This window comes from Triturus cristatus, chromosome 5_2 (genome assembly GCF_964204655.1).
Source record: "Triturus cristatus chromosome 5_2, aTriCri1.1, whole genome shotgun sequence".
Classification (NCBI taxonomy): domain Eukaryota; kingdom Metazoa; phylum Chordata; class Amphibia; order Caudata; family Salamandridae; genus Triturus; species Triturus cristatus.
This window is the reverse complement of record NC_140588.1, coordinates 899343105-899362285: the sequence shown is the minus strand read 5'-3', so window position 1 is coordinate 899362285 and position 19181 is coordinate 899343105. Positions and strand designations below refer to the sequence as shown.

Here is a 19181-nt window from a genome sequence, read left to right as displayed (position 1 = left end):
TTCACTCAAGAAGCTCTTTTTGTGCCATACACCACAACAGGAGGCGCCCAGACCCTGAACTGTTGACCCGCTCATTGCGAAACTTATCACACTATGGATTCATTGATTGGAAGAAACTGGCCAAAAATACCTCACTGCTTAAAGCAGGGAATCCGTGGTAGTAATCTAAAGATCATAAGTAACTCTCACAACCAGATCAATTTCACTGAGGCACACAGATCAGGGTGCAACAGCCATGCTTTGGCTAGAGACCTCTAAGAAATGATAATTTTCAAATGGGGAATAGTACAAAGGCGTGTCACCCACCATTCACTAGTCATACAGAAATGACTATTTCAGGTCTCTCACAGCTGAAATTAAAACATTCATGAAGGCATTTTAAACCACAAAAGAAAAAATGCTATTTACAGTGCAAAGTACTACCACACATTTTCTATTCTGATATAAAAAGTAAATTGCATGTTAACATCAGGGTTGAAAAATAAGGTATCATACGTTAACAAAAGTAACTTCAAATTTACTCAAACAGTTTTGTCCATTTACAAATAAGCTTCCAGTTGCAGAGACAAAAATTATTTGTTGGTCGTATAAAATACACATTTATCAATCTCATAACTTGGTTCTGGGTATGTTCTGGTAAATGCAGGCACAGGTCAATCCTTGATTTTAAGAATGCTTCTTTTCTCCAGATCATTCATTTCCTTCAGTAGCAGGGCTACGTTGTATCTTAGCTCTTGAAACTTAGTAACTGGAACCTAAAAAAAAAAAAGCACACAAAAATATGGCGAAATTAAAATATGTATTACCTGGTTTCAGTGACCATGTGCTTAATTTTGCCTGAGCATGTGCACATAAGGAGGTGGTACTCATGGGTAAGCACTGGACTCTGCGCACAGGACTAGCTAACGCAACATAAAACCACTGACCCACTCAGACCTGTACGTTTACCAAGGCTAACATAAAAAAAAAAACACAAATAAAAATAAGAAAACTACAGCTTCCACAAACACTCCACCCCAGTGCTCCAACTTACTCCAAAATAGTTACAGCAGAGGTATCCAACCTTTTCTGTAGTGATAGCTACTACTGATCAGTGAAAATCCTTGTGAGCTTCTGAAGGCCAAGCAACTCACACATTGCTAGCAGACACCTCCACACCCAGCTTCATTGACTTTAAGACTAATGTCCATAGAGCCCGATACTATGGTTTGTGCAAAATACTTTGACCAGGGGAACTATGACAGAGCAGCCATGTGTGCGAGGGAGAGCGTGGTCTTTAGGGATGTATGAACATGTGTTCGAATGAATGGGATATATGTGTATGTATGACTGAGAGCCTTTGTCCTATGGACTTGCAGCACGGGGCATACTTTTCGCCATGTGGCAACGTTACATGTATAACAAACATATAACCATTTTTTTTTTAAATGGGAAAAAGTAAAGGTGCGGAAAAATATTCTGCAGAAATGCTGATAATATGGAATATTTTTCTGCACTTTAAATTTCTCCCACTTAAATAATGGCTGCAATCTTCATTTATAAGTATAGCATCATGTCTACCAGACACTGAGAGCAAGATGTCTACTGAGTTTAAAGGCAACACATTGAAATGGGAGAAAATTAAACTGAAGAGTTAACTTTATGTATATTTGGATTCCACAAAACTCATCATTTAAACTACCGTTGTCATGCAATATCTGTTCTTCGAGGAGGTGAGCTTCCACTGCTGCTGCCTGATTTGAATTAGTCTTGCAAAGGGAATAAGTTTGCATTGCTTCTTTCCAAGCACAATGTGTGGACGGCTGATGCTCTGCCGCACTTGTTCTAAGAGAAAAGGGCATTTTCACTGCAGCTGTCCCATCTGAACCTGTTCTGGGGCTGGGAGCAGTGTGCCCCATTGTTGGTCCAGCTATGACACCATACTACAGGTACCCTAGTGGAAACAGGACTTGTGAGTAATATAAAAGCACCGGTTTTCTATAGACCTGGGGAGATTGCCTTTTACGGACAAAATGCCTCATTCACCTGCCAGGTGGCATGCTTTCTCATAGCCCCCCCCTCCCCCACACCAATAAGCATGGGCTACAACCCTGCTCTGCAAGGGAGCTCCTGGAGTGTTCAAATAGAGGTCCTGCGTTGAATGGGCAGAGTGGAAGGGGCTCAAGAGGGTAAGCTGAACCATTTGCTACCAGTTGATAGAAGGATACCTAGACAGGACTTAGACTTAAGGCCTAACAGCATAAAGGTCTTAAGAGGCACAACATAAAATATTGAGAGATAACTAAGCTGTATATATGCTAATTGTAACACAAGTAAGGTGTAGACTAATTGGTTCGGGACAAGGGAGTAACCAGTAAAAAAATTACCCCCCACTTATAACCATGTTTAACGTGACCCTGAGAAAACATGCAATGTGTGCAAGTCCAAATTTCCCTAGGGAAGATCTAGGGCGTGAGCTTTGTACGGTACAATTATTGAAGAATTTAGCAAAAAGCTTCACGTTTTCCAGGCATTTCTCGAGGAGTGCTTTACAAAAAAAGAAAAATCAGGGTCTGCTTACTGTGGCTGAACTGTCACAGTCCCATAAAGCTAATGATGCCTATAACTTCAATCCATACAATTGGGACATCTACGCAAATTATCCAGATCACTGTGAGTATTCATCTACTTTGCCATTTCATCCGCCATGTTCGTATTTCTGTTTATAGGGTCTGCTTCACAGCACAGATGTCTCCAGACAATAATGTGAGAGGGGTTTTGGCTCCACCCATACGTTGGGAGCCAGGAGTACAGGTTTTGATTAGGCAGATGTTGCGGGCATCCACAAACAAAGTGCCCTCCACAAGCAGCCTAAGCCTGATTGTTCAGGGCAACCCCATACCATTGAAGAGTATTAGATAATATATGACTTTTTTCGCTGGCAGCAACACAGATGGGAGGAGGGCAGTCATTAACATACATGGAGTTTTAATTTTAGGACTGGCTTGATAGTGCATTCATAAGCCAAACCTACTTGCATTGCCAATGCTTTTTTAAGTTTGAAATGCAGCCGGCAGTGCACATTAATTTATTTATTCGTTACATATCTGCAACTAAATACTGTGGGTAATGATGATCTTTGAAGACATGTCTTATCATTAAATCCAGCACTGTTTTGGGGAATTCAAACATTCAAAATCGATCTTGTGTGATATGGCCTGGTTCCACGTTCTAGTGTGGAACCAGCACTTTGTAGAGTTCTGGGTTTGTCAGTTGGCCCAGCTCTACAATGGATGGGGTTGCGGAATAAAGTCTCTCTCTTAGACTTACCTTTATAAGTCTCTGTGACTTTATTACACTGGCGACGTTTGTGTGGGAAAGACAGCTTAAGCAGCCCCAACATCGGAAGACAGAGAATTCGATTAAGAAAGGATCGTGTTGAGCGGGAGACAAGAGGAGCGAGATCCGGGAATAAAAGGAAAAGACGAGACATCTACCTTTGTTGGAGGAGGTCAGCGGACGCAGCGCGGAGCGGTCTGCTCAAGTTTCAATGCCAGGAGGTATTGCGAGTTCAGCTGAGGCGAAGTGTTGTCCCTTGAAACGCAGGGCCTGTCTGCGGTTCACGCTGTGTGACGTGCTTGTAGGCTGAGCTCCATTGCCAAAAGAAACAGGACCGAAGGCTGATTGTCTGCTGTGCTGTAAAACAAGCCCTAGCAAGCGTAGAAAGAGGGTCAAATGTTTACGTAAGGACGTCGGCGGCCATTTTGAGGGTCCTCGTCCTTCGGATGTTTCTCGTTTTATCTTCAAAAGAGGTTTGGTTCTTTGTTCATTATTTAAACTTCAGGCTTGTCGTCACGGTGACAAGCACACCTTTTGTACTGTGTTTTAAGGTTACACCTGCATTACTTCATTGATATAACAGGCTTGCCATCAAGGTGACAAGCACACCACTATTGGAAGAGCTTAAGAAAATTAAAAGAATTGGTTTAAAAGACATAGTGGGAACCTCCATTCTGGGATGCAAATTTTCAATTATGTTGTTACAATTGTAGTGTTTTTTTTTCTTCTTGGAAATCAAACGTTGAAGGATTATTGAGATGCAAAATGTAACTGCACCCCCGTTTTTTCAGACGAATCCAGGGGAACCCCCGGTGAAGTGGAAAAAATTGAGGAAAATATTAGAAAATTATGCAAGAGTTTGTGGCACTAATTTGAGTGCCGAGAGGAAACAAGCATTATTACCCCACTATTTAGGTGGCGAGGGGCAAGAGGTGTTAGAGAACTTGCCACAGTTGAGCCCTGCAGTTCAAAGGGGGTTGAATGAATATGAGATATGTATCAAACAATTAGATTTACATTATCTACCTAAGGTAAGCACCATCATGGAGCGATAATACTTTGGTTTAAGAAAGCAAGGAAAAGAGGAAACAGTGGAGGTATTTGTGACCGCTTTTCGAAAGTTAGCTTCAAGTTGCAAATTTGGTGAGCTTGTGGAAGAGAGAATACGGGATCAATTTGTTTTAAGATGCAGCAGTGATAAAATAATGGAAGAGCTTTGGTTAAAGGATGAGCCGCCGTTATACGAAATAATGATTATTGCTAAACGTGTGGAACATATGCTTAAGTGTGTAGGTGAGTTGAGCAAAGTGGGAAAATCACCTACTCATACAGAAAAAGTAGAAGAGGTTGTATGTCATGTAGTACAAAAATCTGACACTTCCAACAACAAGGGTAGAGAGGAAGAAAATAGGGCGGCAAATACGCCTCATGAAAAGAAAAGCATAATGGTATTACAGGGAATGTGTTATCGCTGTGGCAAATTTGGTCACAAAGCAAATGCAAGAGAATGCCCTGCTCTCAAGGTAGTTTGTGGCTCTTGTGGGAAAAGGGGTCATTTCACAAAGAACTGTTGTTTTCGTAACAAAACCGACAGCAAGAATGAAGTGAGAGAAGTCTCTTTTCAAGTGAATGAGTGTGGTGTGGAATATCCTTCTGAGTGGGTCAAGGTGGGAGATGTAAAGATTAAAATGAAATTCGACTCATGCTCTCAACTCACGTTTATATCAAACGAATAGTTTGTGAGAAATTTTTCAAGTAAGGTCAAATTAATGAAATCCGATGTAAGGCCTACAGGCTATGGTGGAACTCCCATAAAAATGTTGGGATATTTTATGAGTTGTGTGGAATGCAATGGGAGATTTACTGATGCAAAGATTTATGTGGCAGAAAAAAAAAGACAATTTGCTGAGATGGACTCACCAAGCACGCCTAGGTAGCATCCTCAATCCTAATAGTAACCCCCTTGTGCAAGTGCAGTCAGTTGAGAATGTTGACAACAAGTTTGTAAAGAAGTTTGAGGGCTTGTTTAAAGACACTTTAGGTTGTTTAAAAGGATATAGTCACCAGATTAAACTTAAGCTTGTGCCAAACCCATTCCAGCCAAGGTGAGAAGAATTCCTATTAGTGTGCAAGAAGCAGTTCAAACAGAGATTGACAGGTTACTTGTTACAGGTGTGATAGAGCCTGTGGAGGCTACAGAGTGGTTGGCTCCCATAGTTGTAGTGAGAAAGGCCAACAATGAGATTCGTCTATGCGTGGATCTTCATGCTCTCAATTATGGTGGACAAGTTTCCGCTCCCTAATATTAACAAAATGGTTTCGACCTTAGAAGGGCTTGTTATTTTAGTACTTTAGACCTGGCATTGGCATATCACCAGGTGCCCCTCAAAAAGAAATCACAGGAGCTGACTGCGTTCATAACTTCCATGGGGCATTTAAGTTCTGAAGGATGCCTTTCGAGTTAGTGTCAGCCGCTTCTGTTTTCCAGAGGATCATGAATGATGTGATCAAGGGCATTCCCGGCGTCAGATGTTACCAAGATGATGTGTTGATATATAGTAAAACCATGGAAGAACATGATTGCAGAGTAGTAAAGGTGCTAGAGGTCTGACTTTACGTTGCGACAAGTGTAAATTTGGGGTAACTGAAGTAGATTATCTTGGGCACCACATATCTGGGAGTGGCGTCAGACGAAAAAAACAGTTGGTAGACACCATAGAGAATTTGAAAGAACCGTGTTCAAAGGAGGAGCTCTCCTCCTTCTTGGGCATGGCTGAGTTTTATAGCAAATTCATTAGAAACGCACAAAAGGAGAGGGTGGAGGCTGATTAGAACCGCACCTAACAAATATTAGTGGCTAACGTAAATAACTCAGAGATAGTGCACGAAATCAGAGAGTACTACCCTCTTTACTCTCAACGATGTGGGACAAAGTCCTACAACAACATATGAATACACAGGAGGTTCAGCACTATATACTTTCGTAAGATCTCCAAGCATCTATACACATTTATATCGTTTCAAAGTAACAAAAAAACTCCTGATAAAGCATACAACACATATAAATGTCTCATGGGAGACGAAACGCGTTGGCTATGACTATGAAAATATGAAATATGACATGGAAGAAATCTTCACTCAAAATCAATAAAGAAGAAAATCTCAACATTTATATGTGTTGTATGCTTTATCAGGAGTTTTTTTGTTACTTTGAAACGATATAAATGTGTATAGATGCTTGGAGATCTTACGAAAGTATATAGTGCTGAACCTCCTGTAAATTCATTAGAAATGTTGCAGATAAAATGGGTCATCTCAGAAGTTTACTGTGCAAGAACGCTGAGTTTGTGAGGGATGAAGTGTCTAAGGAAGAGTTTTCAGGAATTAAGATGGATCTCAAGAATGCCCCTAATTTACAGGCATTTAAACCAGGTGATGTGACATACATCATAAATGATGGAAGCAAAAAAGGTTTGGGTGCTCTGCTGGTCCAGTTGAGAAATGGTCATGAGCAGTTGGTTGCGTGTGCTTCGAGATGTCTGAAGGGTGTGGAGCTAAACTACTCAATCATTGAAAAAGAGGCTCTTGCCATTTTTTGGGCGCTCAACAAATTTAAGAAATTTGTTTGGGGTACCTCCTTTATTGTCAGGTCGGATCACAAGCCTCTTAAAGAAATGTTTGAAACAAAGGGCCTTGACTCAATCTCCTCTAGGATCAGGAGGTGGGTTATCTCTTTGCAGGAGTATAATTTTATTTTTGAATATATTTCTGGGAGTTCAAATGTGTCTGCTGACTGCCTCTTGTGTCTAGTGGACACTGTGGACTCAACTGATCTATGTTGTGAGGAAGGACTGGAGGATGAGTTTGATATAAGAGTGTGTGACATCACTTTAGGTGTGATTAAAGAAGATGAGTGGAAGGAAGAATTGAAGAAATATCCAGAAATGTTGGGTATGATGGAATTGTTGTCACAAGACAAGGGAAACAGACTTGAGAAGCCCTGGTGGTTAGTGTCTAATGAGTTAGCCATCATTGAAGGCATTTTAACTAGAGGCATCAGGCTAGTTCCACCCGAGAGTTTAAGGAACAACATTATTCAGATGGCACACGAAGGACACATGGGAATTACTAAAACCAAAGAACGCATTAGACAAGATTTTGGTGGCCAGGTTTGGATCTCATGGTGAAACGGGCTGTGCATGATTTTGTTCCTTGCTCTTTGAGCGACAAAATTCTTAAGCCCAGACAACCACCCATGGTTTGTAGGAGATTACCCATGTGTCCTTGGGATGAAGTAGCCATTGATATTGTTGGTCCTCTTCATGGTGAACACCAAACTCCCTATTTGATTGTCTTGTTGGATTTATACTCTCGGTGGATTGAAGTGAGTTCTGTGAGAGACATCACGACCCAAAGTGTAAGTAAGTTTTTGGATTCTACCTTCAAGCGTGAAAGCTTTTCTTGATCTTTACTATCGGAAAATGGACCATAATTTTGTTCACGTGAAATGGAGGAATATTTAGTGAAGTGAAGAATTGAAAACAAGAAAATTTCTCTTCATCATCCCAAGTCTAATGGCGCCATTGAGAGATTGAATAAAACGTTGAAAGAAAGCATAAAACTGGCGAGAGTCAACTGTTTAAACTGGAGGGATGAGTTACAAAGTCGCATTTCTGCTTACAGATTTACACCACACTCTTCAACTGGGAAGACACCTTTTGAGTTATTCAACGGAAGATCTCCAAATACCATCATGTGTCCAGGGTGGATGACTCTGGATAAAGGTCTCAAGGACAATGGTATTGGTGAATGGAGGGACAAGGAATTAGCTCTTCAACAAAAAAGGAAGATCTATCTGGATACTTGCAGGTCTGGTAAGGTTGTTATGTTTAATGTTGGTGACAAAGTCAAAGTCAAGGCTCCAGTAGGCTGTCAAAACTGGTAAAATTCACTTGTGTAAAGAGTGTGGTGCAACTGTTCAAGAACGCTGTCAAAACCAACGATGGTTGGATCAGGAATCACAGTCGTGTTCATGTTAGGCCAAGCTATGACAATACTTGTGAATCAGAGTTTTCTGTCGGGGTCTCTTCTCATTTGGAATGTGAGCCTACTCGTAAGAGTGTTAGAGTCTGCAAAAGCCCAGGTTATCTTAATGATTTTGTGAGAAGTTAATTGTGCATTTACTGTGAACTACTGACACACTGGTTTTTTTCTCTCTTCTTTTGTTTTTTTAGGGGAAAGAAGGGTTACGTTTGAGTTTCTTGCTGATATGTTCTTGTAAAAAATTCATTTCAAATGTAAGAGGGAAGAAGTGTGATATGGCCTGGTTCCACGTTCTAGTGTGGAACCAGCACTTTGTAGAGTTCTTGGTTTGTGAGTTGGCGCTCTACGATGGATGGGGTTGCGGAATAAAGTCTCTCTCTTAGACTTACCTTTATAAGTCTCTGTGACTTTATTACATCTTGCTTTCACTGGAATTTGAGCATTCAAAACCAATTTTGCTTTCAGGGGAATTTGAGCATTCAAAAACTATCTTGCTTTTAGTTAACAGGCTGGCATGGCCAGTGGTTAATTGGAGCCGGTGGTTGCCACTAGGGCCCATCTGCACTAACTCTTTAGGCCAGTGGGGCCAATGTAGCATTTATTTTTCCTTATTAGACATCCCCCGAGAACAGAATAGGTGAAAACACACAAATGGGAAAGAAGAAGGAAGAGAAGGTGGAAACACCGTCAACGAGGGAGAACGCAGGAGCCGGCAATAGTGAGATTAAGTGGCAGGGAGTGCCTGGCAGTGGATTAAAGAGGCATGAGTTGGATTCAGGACTACTCAGCTTTGGTATTTGGCGCAGGGACATTTAATAGCAATGGACGCTGTCTTTTGAGCAGTGCGTTGGGCATCAACACTCATCTGCAACTCTGGGCAATAGCTTGCTTAATCTCCACAACAGCCCCAACAGCGCTGGGGATGCCTGGCTGCACCTTGGGGGTGCCCAGGAATGGACACTTCACAGGGAAAGCCAGGATGGGTTCCTCTGCGGTATAAGTACAGCGCCGGGACACCTCCGTTGGTAGGTAGCTGCGCGCTTTACAAATGCCAGATTATTATTATTATTTTACAAATTAAGCACTGGCACAGCAAAGTTCAACAATCTGCTGGGCATATTTTAATGCTCTTTTGCGTTCAAACTCATTTGCAAAATCGCTGAAGAAAAATTTACATTTCTATGGAATTAAACCTTTTATGTGAAGGAATGGAGTTTTGCAGCAGCAAATGGATGGTGCTTATTTCTAGTGTCGAGTGGCATGTAATGTGGCAGCAAATGTGTGCAATTGCTGCACTCTCCACTCATAAAAGAAGCTCCAAAAGGTCCTCTGAAGGTCCTTGTACTGCTTGCCAGTTCTTAGCAAGGGCTCGGTTCTCTGCCCAATCCTTTTTAGGAACACCCAGCCAATCAGGACACAGCACACACAGTAAACATGCACCCCTCATGCCAGACATCTGGACACATTACCCACATTGTGTCCACTCAAGGTCGAGGCCCACCTCATTTTTTATCAGGGACCTTTTATTTACAACTTCACAGACAAGGCTTGCATTCTTTTACAGCACATAAGGATTAGTGGATTTACTTTTAATGACACCCTAAACTGTATAAAAGACACTCGGATTGATGGTACTTTGAGACAGTCCTCAGACCCGTTTCTGTAAGCTGTACTCCTGGCCAAAGTGTTTATTTAAACCAACTGTTCCTGTTTTGCCAAATGCCTCTTTTCTTTTGTTTTTCAAGGTAAATTCACATTCAGGCAACACTGAAAATTGGTTCCGCTGGATCTCGCAATAAAGGTAAACAGTAGGGCTGGGCAGACTTTGCGTAGCGCCACTCCGCAGAATTTTGAAAACAATTGTGGAAAACGAGCGCACGACCTGAGTAGGGCTGGGCGGACTTTGCCTAGCGCAACTACGCACAATTTTTTAAAAAATTGTGGAAAACGCGCGCACAACCTGAGGGACCGTGTGCCCGGGACTGGGGTCCCTCGTGCTTGGGCAGGCTCCCCGATCTCCCCAGCCTGGCTGCGTTGAGAAGCAGGGACCGGCCCAGGGCCTCCTGAGTTTCGGTCAGGGTCTGGGAGCCCACTTCCTGCGGTCTGCCAAGTGTCCATCTGCCCGGGACAAGGGTCTCTGGTGCAGAGCCCCAGAGCCCTGCAAGGGAAGGCGGGAGCCCTACCGCTATGGCTCGGTGCAGGCAGCTGGGAGTCCTTTCGGTCCTGGCCATCTGGTCGCACCTTCCCCTTGGCCATCTGGTTGCACGCAATGCTTTCCAATGGGGCAACCAGATGGCCGGGCTGCCCTGGAAGTCTCGATGGGGGCTCATTCGCCTCCCCGATCCCAGGCAGGGCTCCAGGAGGTCGGGTGCGTCCGGGCCTAGGGTCCCCTCCGTCACTCGGTGCGCAAGGTTTACCAGAAAGGGGGGTAGCCTTCCTCTGGATTACTAGGGGCAGGGTATGCCGGGACGCCCATCCTGGGGATGGCGGTTCTCAGGCAGGGACCAGATGGGCTAAGCCCGGACGACACTTCCCCGGGGCGTCCGGTGCTCCCTCCTCCAGCCCGCGGCGAGGCAAAGTGCCCGGGACGGGATCCATGGGTCCCCCGGGCGTCCGGGAGCTCCTGCGGGCCTCCCATGCCCGAGACCCCCCCCCCCTCCGAGCCCTGGAGCCCTGGAGAACCGGAGACCTGGAGCCCTGCAGCCCCGAGCCCTGCAGCCCCCCGAGCCCTGAAGCCCCCCCGAGCCCTGAAGCCCCCCCGAGCCCTGAAGCCCCCCCGAGCCCTGAAGCCCCCCCCGAGCCCTGAAGCCCCCCCCGAGCCCTGAAGCCCCCCCCGAGCCCTACAGCCCCCCGAGCCCTGCAGCCCCCCGAGCCCTGCAGCCCCCCGTGCCCTGCAGCCCCCCGTGCCCTGCAGCCCCCGAGCCCTGCAGCCCCCGAGCCCTGCGTGGGCAGGCGGGAACCCTAGCGTGAAGGCTTGGGGTTGGACAGATGGGAGTCCTTTCAGTCCCGGCCATCTGGTCGCACCTCTCCCCTCGGCCATCTGTTTGCGCGCAATGCTTTCCAATGGGGCGACCAGATGGCCGGGCCGGCCTGGAAGTCCGGATGAGGGCTCATTTGCCTCCCAGGTCCCAGCCAGGACTCCAGGAGGTTGTCCGCGCCTAGGGTCCCCTCCGTCACTCGGAGCGCGCAAGTTGCAAGAAAGGGGGGCAGCCGTCCTCCGGATTGGTAGGGGCAGGGCGTGCCGGAACACCCCTTCGGGGCTGGCGGTTCTTTGCCAGGGACCAGATGGGCTATGCCCGGGCAACATCCTCCCAGGCTTCCGGGGCTCCCTCCTGCGCCCGTGGCGTGGCAAAGTGCCCGGGTCCCGGGCAGTCCTCCCTTGGGTGCCCGGGCCCGAGAGCTCTGGTGGTCCTCCTCGTGCCTGCGGCCCAGCCGGGGTCCCCGAGTGGCAGGGTGCCCTGGACGGGGTCCGGTGGGTCCGGGGAGGCTTCCCCTGCACCTCCGAGCCTGTGAGCCCCGGCTGGGTCGGGGGCTCCGGCCCAGGGCCCCGTTCCCCGGCCCCCGGCCTGTGGCACTGCAAAAGGCCCGGGACGGGGTTACGTTGTGGCCGGGGAGCCTCCCCTTGATTGGCTGGGTTCAGGAGCTCTGGACGGGCCCCTGAGGGCCCGGGGAGGGTGGCCTGGGACAGGGTCCGGCAGGCCTGGGAATGCTTCCCCTGCGCCTCCGGGCCCCAGGTCGGGGGCTCCGGCCCTGGACCCCGGTCTCTGGCCTGCCAAAGGCCCGGGACAGGGGTTTGTCGGTCCCGTGCAGGCCTCCCCTGCTTGTCAAGGTGTCCGCGGGCCCCGGGTCGGAGGGCCAGTCGGGTCCCTCACGCAGCCTCCATGGCTCGGTCCCCCATGCCCCGGCACCTGCTCACTCTTTCGTTGGGGCACAGGGCGACCAGATGGCTTCCCTTTCGAGCCCGGCCATCTGGTCGCGCCTTTCCCCTCGGCCATCTGGTCGTGCCTGTCCCCTCGGCCATCTGGTCGTGCCTGTCCCCTCGGCCATCTGGTCGTGCCTGTCCCCTCGGCCATTAGATCTCGCCTGTCCCTTCGGCCATCTGGTCGCGTCTATCCCCTTGGCCATCTGGTCGCGCGCAATGCTTTCCAATGGGGTGACCAGATGGCCGGGCTTGCCTGGAAGTCCCGATGAGGGTCCATTTGCCTCCCCGATCCCAGCGAGGGCTCCAGGAGGTCAGGTACATTCGCGCCTTGGGTCCCCTCTGTCACCTTGTGTGCACAGATTACAAGAAAGGGGGGTCATTTTCCTCCGGATTACTAGGGAGAGGATCAGTCAGACCTCCGTGAGGTCCGGCGATTCTGAGACAGGAGAAGGCAGAACCCGGCACCGCCCGCCGGGGCCCAGGTACGCACCTGCCTCTCAGCCCCTTCCAGATGGTCCTTTCTCTCCGAGTTTGCTGGGTCAGACCTCCGTGAGGTCCGGGGATCCCGAGACAGGGGAAGGCAGCACCTGGGCCCGCCCGATTCGGGTCCCCAGAGGCCCGGGTACGCACACCTGCCTCTCAGCCCCCTTGCCGATGGTTCTTTTTCTCTGAGTTTGCTGGGTCAGGTCTGGTGATGCTGAAACGGGGAAGGCAGCACCCGGGCCCGCCCGCCGGGGCCCCCAGGGGCCCGGTTATGCTCCTGCCTCTCATCCCCTTCCCGATGGTCCTTTTTCTCCAAGTCTGCTTGCCCCTGAACAGGCAGGGACGCTAAGCCAGCATACCCCCTGTGCAGGGTGGCCTGCCAGGGGATGCCCCAGCCGTACTCCGAATGATTGGGCACTCTCGGTCCGTTTTGGGATGGACTGCTTGGCCAGCCTCTGCTGTTGTTACGAGCAAAGCGCTTCCATCCCGCATGGACCATCCGACTCGAGGGTCTGCCGCCTGGCAGGAGACCCTACCCAGCAGAGTGAAGACCGAGCGGCCCCGGCCGCTCGTGGCCCCCAGGTGTCTGACCCGACCAGGAGGTGTCAGGTGGTGCCAGGCCCTTGGATGCTGTTGCCCAGCAGGTCCGAAGGCCCCGCGCGCCATGCCGTCACCCCTCTCTGCCCAGCACATTTCCACAGCAGCTCGGAAGAACAAATGTTACTTACCTGTAAACTGTGGTTCTCCAGTATTGGTGTCTTTCATAGATTCACATGCTTGAATATTCCCCGTCGTCGAAGTGGGAGTCCCACGGTATATATAAAAAGCAATAAGTATCATGTATATATACATATACACATACCTAACCACATAAGAGTATATACATACCCAAATAAACATATATATATAGTTCAAATAACATATCAAGTTAAAAATACCATAGGATAGCATTGAGACATAGGAAAGCATTGAGAAAAAGAATCACTTTGCTAACATATCACTGTCACTTTATAGTCCAAACTCCAGCCAATCAGGCGCTAGCACCCTCTAGAACCTTCTCCTCAGAGGCTCAGGCCCTCAGATTTTCGAGCACGAGAGTGACCATAGAGCCGAAAGAGGAGAAGAGAGCCTCTGAGGGGAGGAGGGTGGGTCGCATGTGAATCTATGAAAGACACCAATACTGGAGAACCACAGTTTACAGGTAAGTAACATTTGTTCTTCTCCAGTATTTGGGGTGTCTTTCATAGATTCACATGCTTGAATAGAATAGTAAGCAGTAAACAGTATTCGGCTGACCAAGCCGTATTGATATTGCATGTAATACAAACAATGTATTTAAAGCGCAATAATAATAATACCCCAGGAGGAGGGAAGTAGCAGAGGCTCACCTTATTTAAACAGATTTCGTAGAACTGCCTGTCCCACAGCCGTGTCTGCTTCGTTAATGGATTCCAGACAGTAGTGCTTCGTAAACGTGTGCCTGCTGGACCACGTAGCTGCCCGGCATATTTGATGGATGGGCACACCAGCGAACAGGGCAGTGGAAGATGACATAGCCCTCGTTGAATGGGCTCTCACTCCCGAAGACAGAGGCTTACCAGCCTTTTGATGGCAAAAAGAGATTGCTGATGAAACCCAACGGGCAATAGTAGGTTTGGTGACAGATTGTCCTTTGCAAGCACGCCCGTAGGCCACAAACAACTGGTCAGATTTGCGAAAGGATTGAGTCCTGCTAATGTAGAATTTTAGACATCTCTTCAAGTCCAGAGAGTGTAAGCTTTGCTCCGCCGGGGTTTGTGGATGCGGGAAAAAAGTCTTTAAGAGCACTGGTTCGTTAAGATGGAAATCGGATGGCACTTTAGGTATAAAAACCGGATTAGTGCGGAGGATGACACAATCCGATCTGAATTGAAGGAACGGAGGCTTTATTGTAAAAGCGTGAATGTCACTGACTCTGCGGGAAGAGGTCAGAGCAAGGAGGAGGGCCACTTTCCAAGTTAAAAATTTGACATCCGCTGAGTGGATAGGTTCGAAGGGCGCCTTCATAAGCTGAGCCAGCACGATGTTCAGGCGCCACGTGGGTGGAGGACGCCGAATGGGCGGGAACATGCGGAAGAGACCCTTGAAAAATTGTTGTATGACTCTGGATGAATAGAGAGAGGACGAGCCATCTTGTCGGAAGCGAGATATTGCCGCTAGAAAGACCTTTAAGGTAGAGTGCGATAATCCAGACTGCGCTAGTTGTAGGAAGAACGGCAGAATGTGTTCTGGAGGAGCGTGCACAGGATGAATGTGGGCGGAAGCACACCAATGACAAAATCGCTTCCATTTGAGCTTATACGTTTTCACTGTGGATGGAGCTCTTGCCTTAGCTAACACCTCCCTGCAGGCTGGAGGAATGTTCAAATGAGCAAATTCAAGGTGCTCAGGTTCCAAGCCGACAAGCTGAGAGATCTGGGATTCGGATGGCATATCCGACCATCGTTCATTGTGAGCAGATCCGGCTTCAGGTGGAGAAGGATGGGCTCGCGTTGGGATAGGAGAAGCAACTCCGAAAACCATGCCTGCCGAGGCCACCGTGGAGCTATTAGAAGTACATGGCACGGTTGTTGTCTCATCTTCCGCAGCACTCGTGGAATCAACGGAATCGGCGGAAAAGCGTACGCAAATTTCCCGTACCAATTGATCGAAAGGGCATTTCCGCACGACCCTTCGTGGGGAAACCAGCTTGCGTAGGACTGGCATTTTGCATTCTGCGGGGTTGCGAAGAGGTCGATTGTCGGGTGACCCCAAAGGTTGAAGACGAATTCCAGCGTCGGTTGATGTAACTCCCACTCGTGGGTTGATGATGCTGACCGACTGAGTGCATCCGCCAGAGTATTGGAAATGCCGGGCAGATGAATTGCTTGTAACGTCATCTGATGGAGTATGGCCCAACTCCAAATCCTCTGCGCCAGACGGGAGAGCAGTGGAGATCTTGTCCCGCCCTGTTTGTTCAGGTAGTGCATGCACGTGGTGTTGTCCGTCTGAATGAGGACTGACTTCCCTTGGAACTGCAGGCGGAAGGATTTCAACGCCAAGAAAATGGCCATCAGTTCCAGTCTGTTGATGTGCCAGCAACGCTGAGCCGCTGACCATAGGCCCTTGACGGATAGATCTTGAAAATGTGCGCCCCAACCCTCCATGGATGCGTCCGTGGTAAGGACGAGTTCTGGGGTTGACGACAGAAAGGATGTTCCTGCTGCGATGTTGGCAGGACAAGTCCACCAATGCAGCGCTTGAGCCATGCGGGGTGACACCACGACCTGATCGTTGAAGGAACCGGAAACCTGGCGCCACTGCTTGTCTAACTCCTCTTGGATGATGCGACTTTTTAGTCTGCAGAGAGGGATCAAAGCGATGCATGAGGACGCCATTCCCAGAAAGGATTTTAATATGCGGACTGAAACTGACTGCTTTGCTGCGATGGAGCTCGCAAGCTGTTGAATCCGTTCCTGACGTTCTGATGAAGCGAAGGCCATGGTTGTGCTCGTATTGATACAAGCGCCGAGAAAAGTCTTGCACGTAGTCGGCGTGAGTTGAGATTTTTGTACATTGATCGACAACCCCAGGGACTGAAACAGATCGAGACAGCGCTGGGTATCGAGGGCCGCCTGGTGAGAGGATTGAGCTTTGATGAGGCAATCGTCCAGGTAGGGGTATATCTGAATACCCTCTTGTCGTAAGTGAGCCACCACCGGGGCTAGGAATTTTGTAAAGACCCGCGGGGCTGAGCAGAGTCCGAAGGGTAGGACTTTGAATTGGTAGTCCCTGTGGCCCACTCGAAACCGTAGGTATTTCCTGTGGCATGGTAGAATGGGCACATGGAAATATGCGTCCTGCAGATCGATCGTTGTCATGTAATCCTCCTGAGAAAAGAATTGGAGGATGTCCTTCAATGTGAGCATCCGAAAGGACTGAGTCTTGAGAAATTTGTTGAGCAATCTGAGATCGAGGATCGGACGCCATTCCCCTGATTTCTTTAGTATGAGGAAAAAACGGGAATAGAATCCCAACCCTCTTTGATATTTCGGAACCACTTCGATGGCACCCTTGTTTAACATTATTTGGATTTGTTTGAAAAGTTCTCTGAGATGGGCGGGTGGTGGCCCGGATGGAGGTGTGCGTGGAGGAACCTTCACAAACTCTAGGGCGTGGCCCCTTGAAATTATATCCAGGACCCAGCGGTCCGAAGTGATTAAGGACCAGGTTGAAAAGAACTGGGAGATTTTTCCTCCAACAAGAACTAGAGGACAACTGGGAAAAGGAAGTTCTTTCCGTACAGAGTCACTGCTTCTTGGTTGAATTTCCTCTGTAATTCGACTTTCCTCTGTATGACTTGCTAGTTTGCTGTCTGTAGGACTGCTGCGGTTGTGAATAGTACCGCTGTTGCCCCTGATTGTACGAGCGGTATTGGGACGAGGAGCCACGAAATGATGATGATGAGGAGGTGCCGCGGCCGCGCGCACCTCGAAAGGGCTGCTTCTTAAACTGTAGAGTGCCGAGGGAACGAGCCGTATCCGTATCCTTTTTAATGGTTTGCAAGGCATCTTCTACATGCTGGCCGAATAATGACTCCCCGTCATATGGCATGTCCAAAATCTTAGCCTGGACCTCTTGCCGAAAAGAGGTTGACCGAAGCCAGCCCTGTCTTCTTAGGACGGCTGCTCCCGCCAATTGGCGAAAACCGGTGGATGCGATGTCAACAGAGCAGTCAATGATCTCGGATGACGCCCTTTCTCCCTCTTGCAGGATTTTCTGAGCTTCCGCTCTTGAATCCTCCGGTATAAGTTTGACCAATGCAGCCATGTCCGACCACATCTGTCTATCATAACGGCCGAGGATAGCCAAGGAATTCGCAGCCCGGACCGTTGTTGACGCCATGGTTGAAAACTTCTTGCCTATAGCATCCAGGCGACGGCCGTCGCGGTCCGGAGGCGCCGACATTGGAGATGATGGATTCTTGGAGCGGCGCTGTGCCGCTTGTGTGATCACTGAGTCCGGCTTAGGTTGAGACACCAAGCAGGCTGGGGAAGAATCCGGAGCTTTATATTTTTTCTCCAGGCGTGGGAGCACCGCCGGAATAGAATTAGGTGTCTTCATTAATTTTAGGCCTTCATTCCATATGAAGTCTATGATTGGCACAGCTCGTACTTGTTTCTGAGGCTGGGACTTGAAGTCATAAGAAACAGTCCTCTTCCCTAACCACCATGGGAAGGTGAAAGCGTTGTGCTGCTCTCTCCATCAGCTGATGGAACCCTGTTATGTCGACAGGTGGCGAGTTGACTGGTGACCTTGGCGGTGATGCGGGCGAATTGATTTGGTAATCATCCCAGTCCGCCATAGTGTCGTCCTCTGGGAGCTCACCCTCTTCCGTATCCGGATTGTCCATATTATCATCCTCTGCATTGAAAGGCAGTGCAGGTGTGGAGGGCGTGGGTATCGTTGGCAATATAGGAGGTGGAACCTCAGATGGCGCTTCACGTGGAGTATTTTGAGGGGATGCTGGAAAACGACGATTATAGTCTTCCAACATATATTGGAGGTTGGAAACAAGCTGCACAGGAAGCTGCATCATAGGAACCGGAGCAGAGGTATTTTGCTCTTCTTCCTGTTCATAAAATTCATCCTCCTCAGACTCTTGGCATTTTATATGGAGCTCCGAAGGACTATGAGCATCCCGAAAAAGAGACTGATCGCCTTCATCCGAATCGTCCTCATCCCCTGAGGGAAATAGTTGACGAGGTGGCCGTGGTCCAGGTGGTAACATAACTGGGTCTAGCATGGCCTTACGACGAAGCATTAAGGAGCTGTCCACAGACCCCGGAGCTGGTGTTGACATTGGCACCAATGGCATTGTCGCAAAATTTGACCCTACCGTCGTCGAGGCGACCGTCGACAAAGCAATCGTCGACGGAGCTGCCGTCGACGAGGTTGCTGCCGTCGACGGGACTGTCGTCGACGGGGTGGCTGCCGTTGACGGGGTGGCTGCCGTCGACCGGGTGGCTGCCGTCGACGGTGTGGCTGCCGTCGACGGTGTGGCTGTCGTCGACGGTGTGGCTGTCGTCGACGAGGCTGTCGTCGACGAGGCTGTCGTCGACGAGGCTGTCGTCGACGAGGAAGATTTCCTCTTCTTCTTTTTACCCATCGTCGACGGAGTTGTGGACGTCGACGGAAGCGCCAGCTTCCCAGTCGTCGACGAAGAAGTGAGTGGTATCGTCGACGAGACAGTTCTAAGAGACACACATACTATCGTCGACGGAGAAGACGTCGACGAAGTCAGTGTCGTCGACGAAGGATATCTACTCGATACCGTCGTCACCGTCGTCGACGAGGCTGATGAAGTAGCCGACCTCGTCGACAGAGGGGCCGTCGA

At 48.7% G+C, this 19181-nt stretch overlaps 1 protein-coding gene across 1 annotated transcript in view; it reads right to left on the bottom strand.

Moving 5' to 3' along the window:
* Window positions 1-496: 496 nt before the first annotated feature.
* The window catches only part of COMMD5 (COMM domain containing 5), a 178196-nt gene continuing 159511 nt past the window's right edge, over window positions 497-19181 (bottom strand). The window contains exon 7 of the mRNA XM_085608039.1: window positions 497-755. Coding sequence (XP_085464165.1) covers window positions 654-755 — 102 coding nt within the window. The 3' untranslated portion in view covers window positions 497-653. The remainder of the gene's footprint in view (window positions 756-19181) is intronic.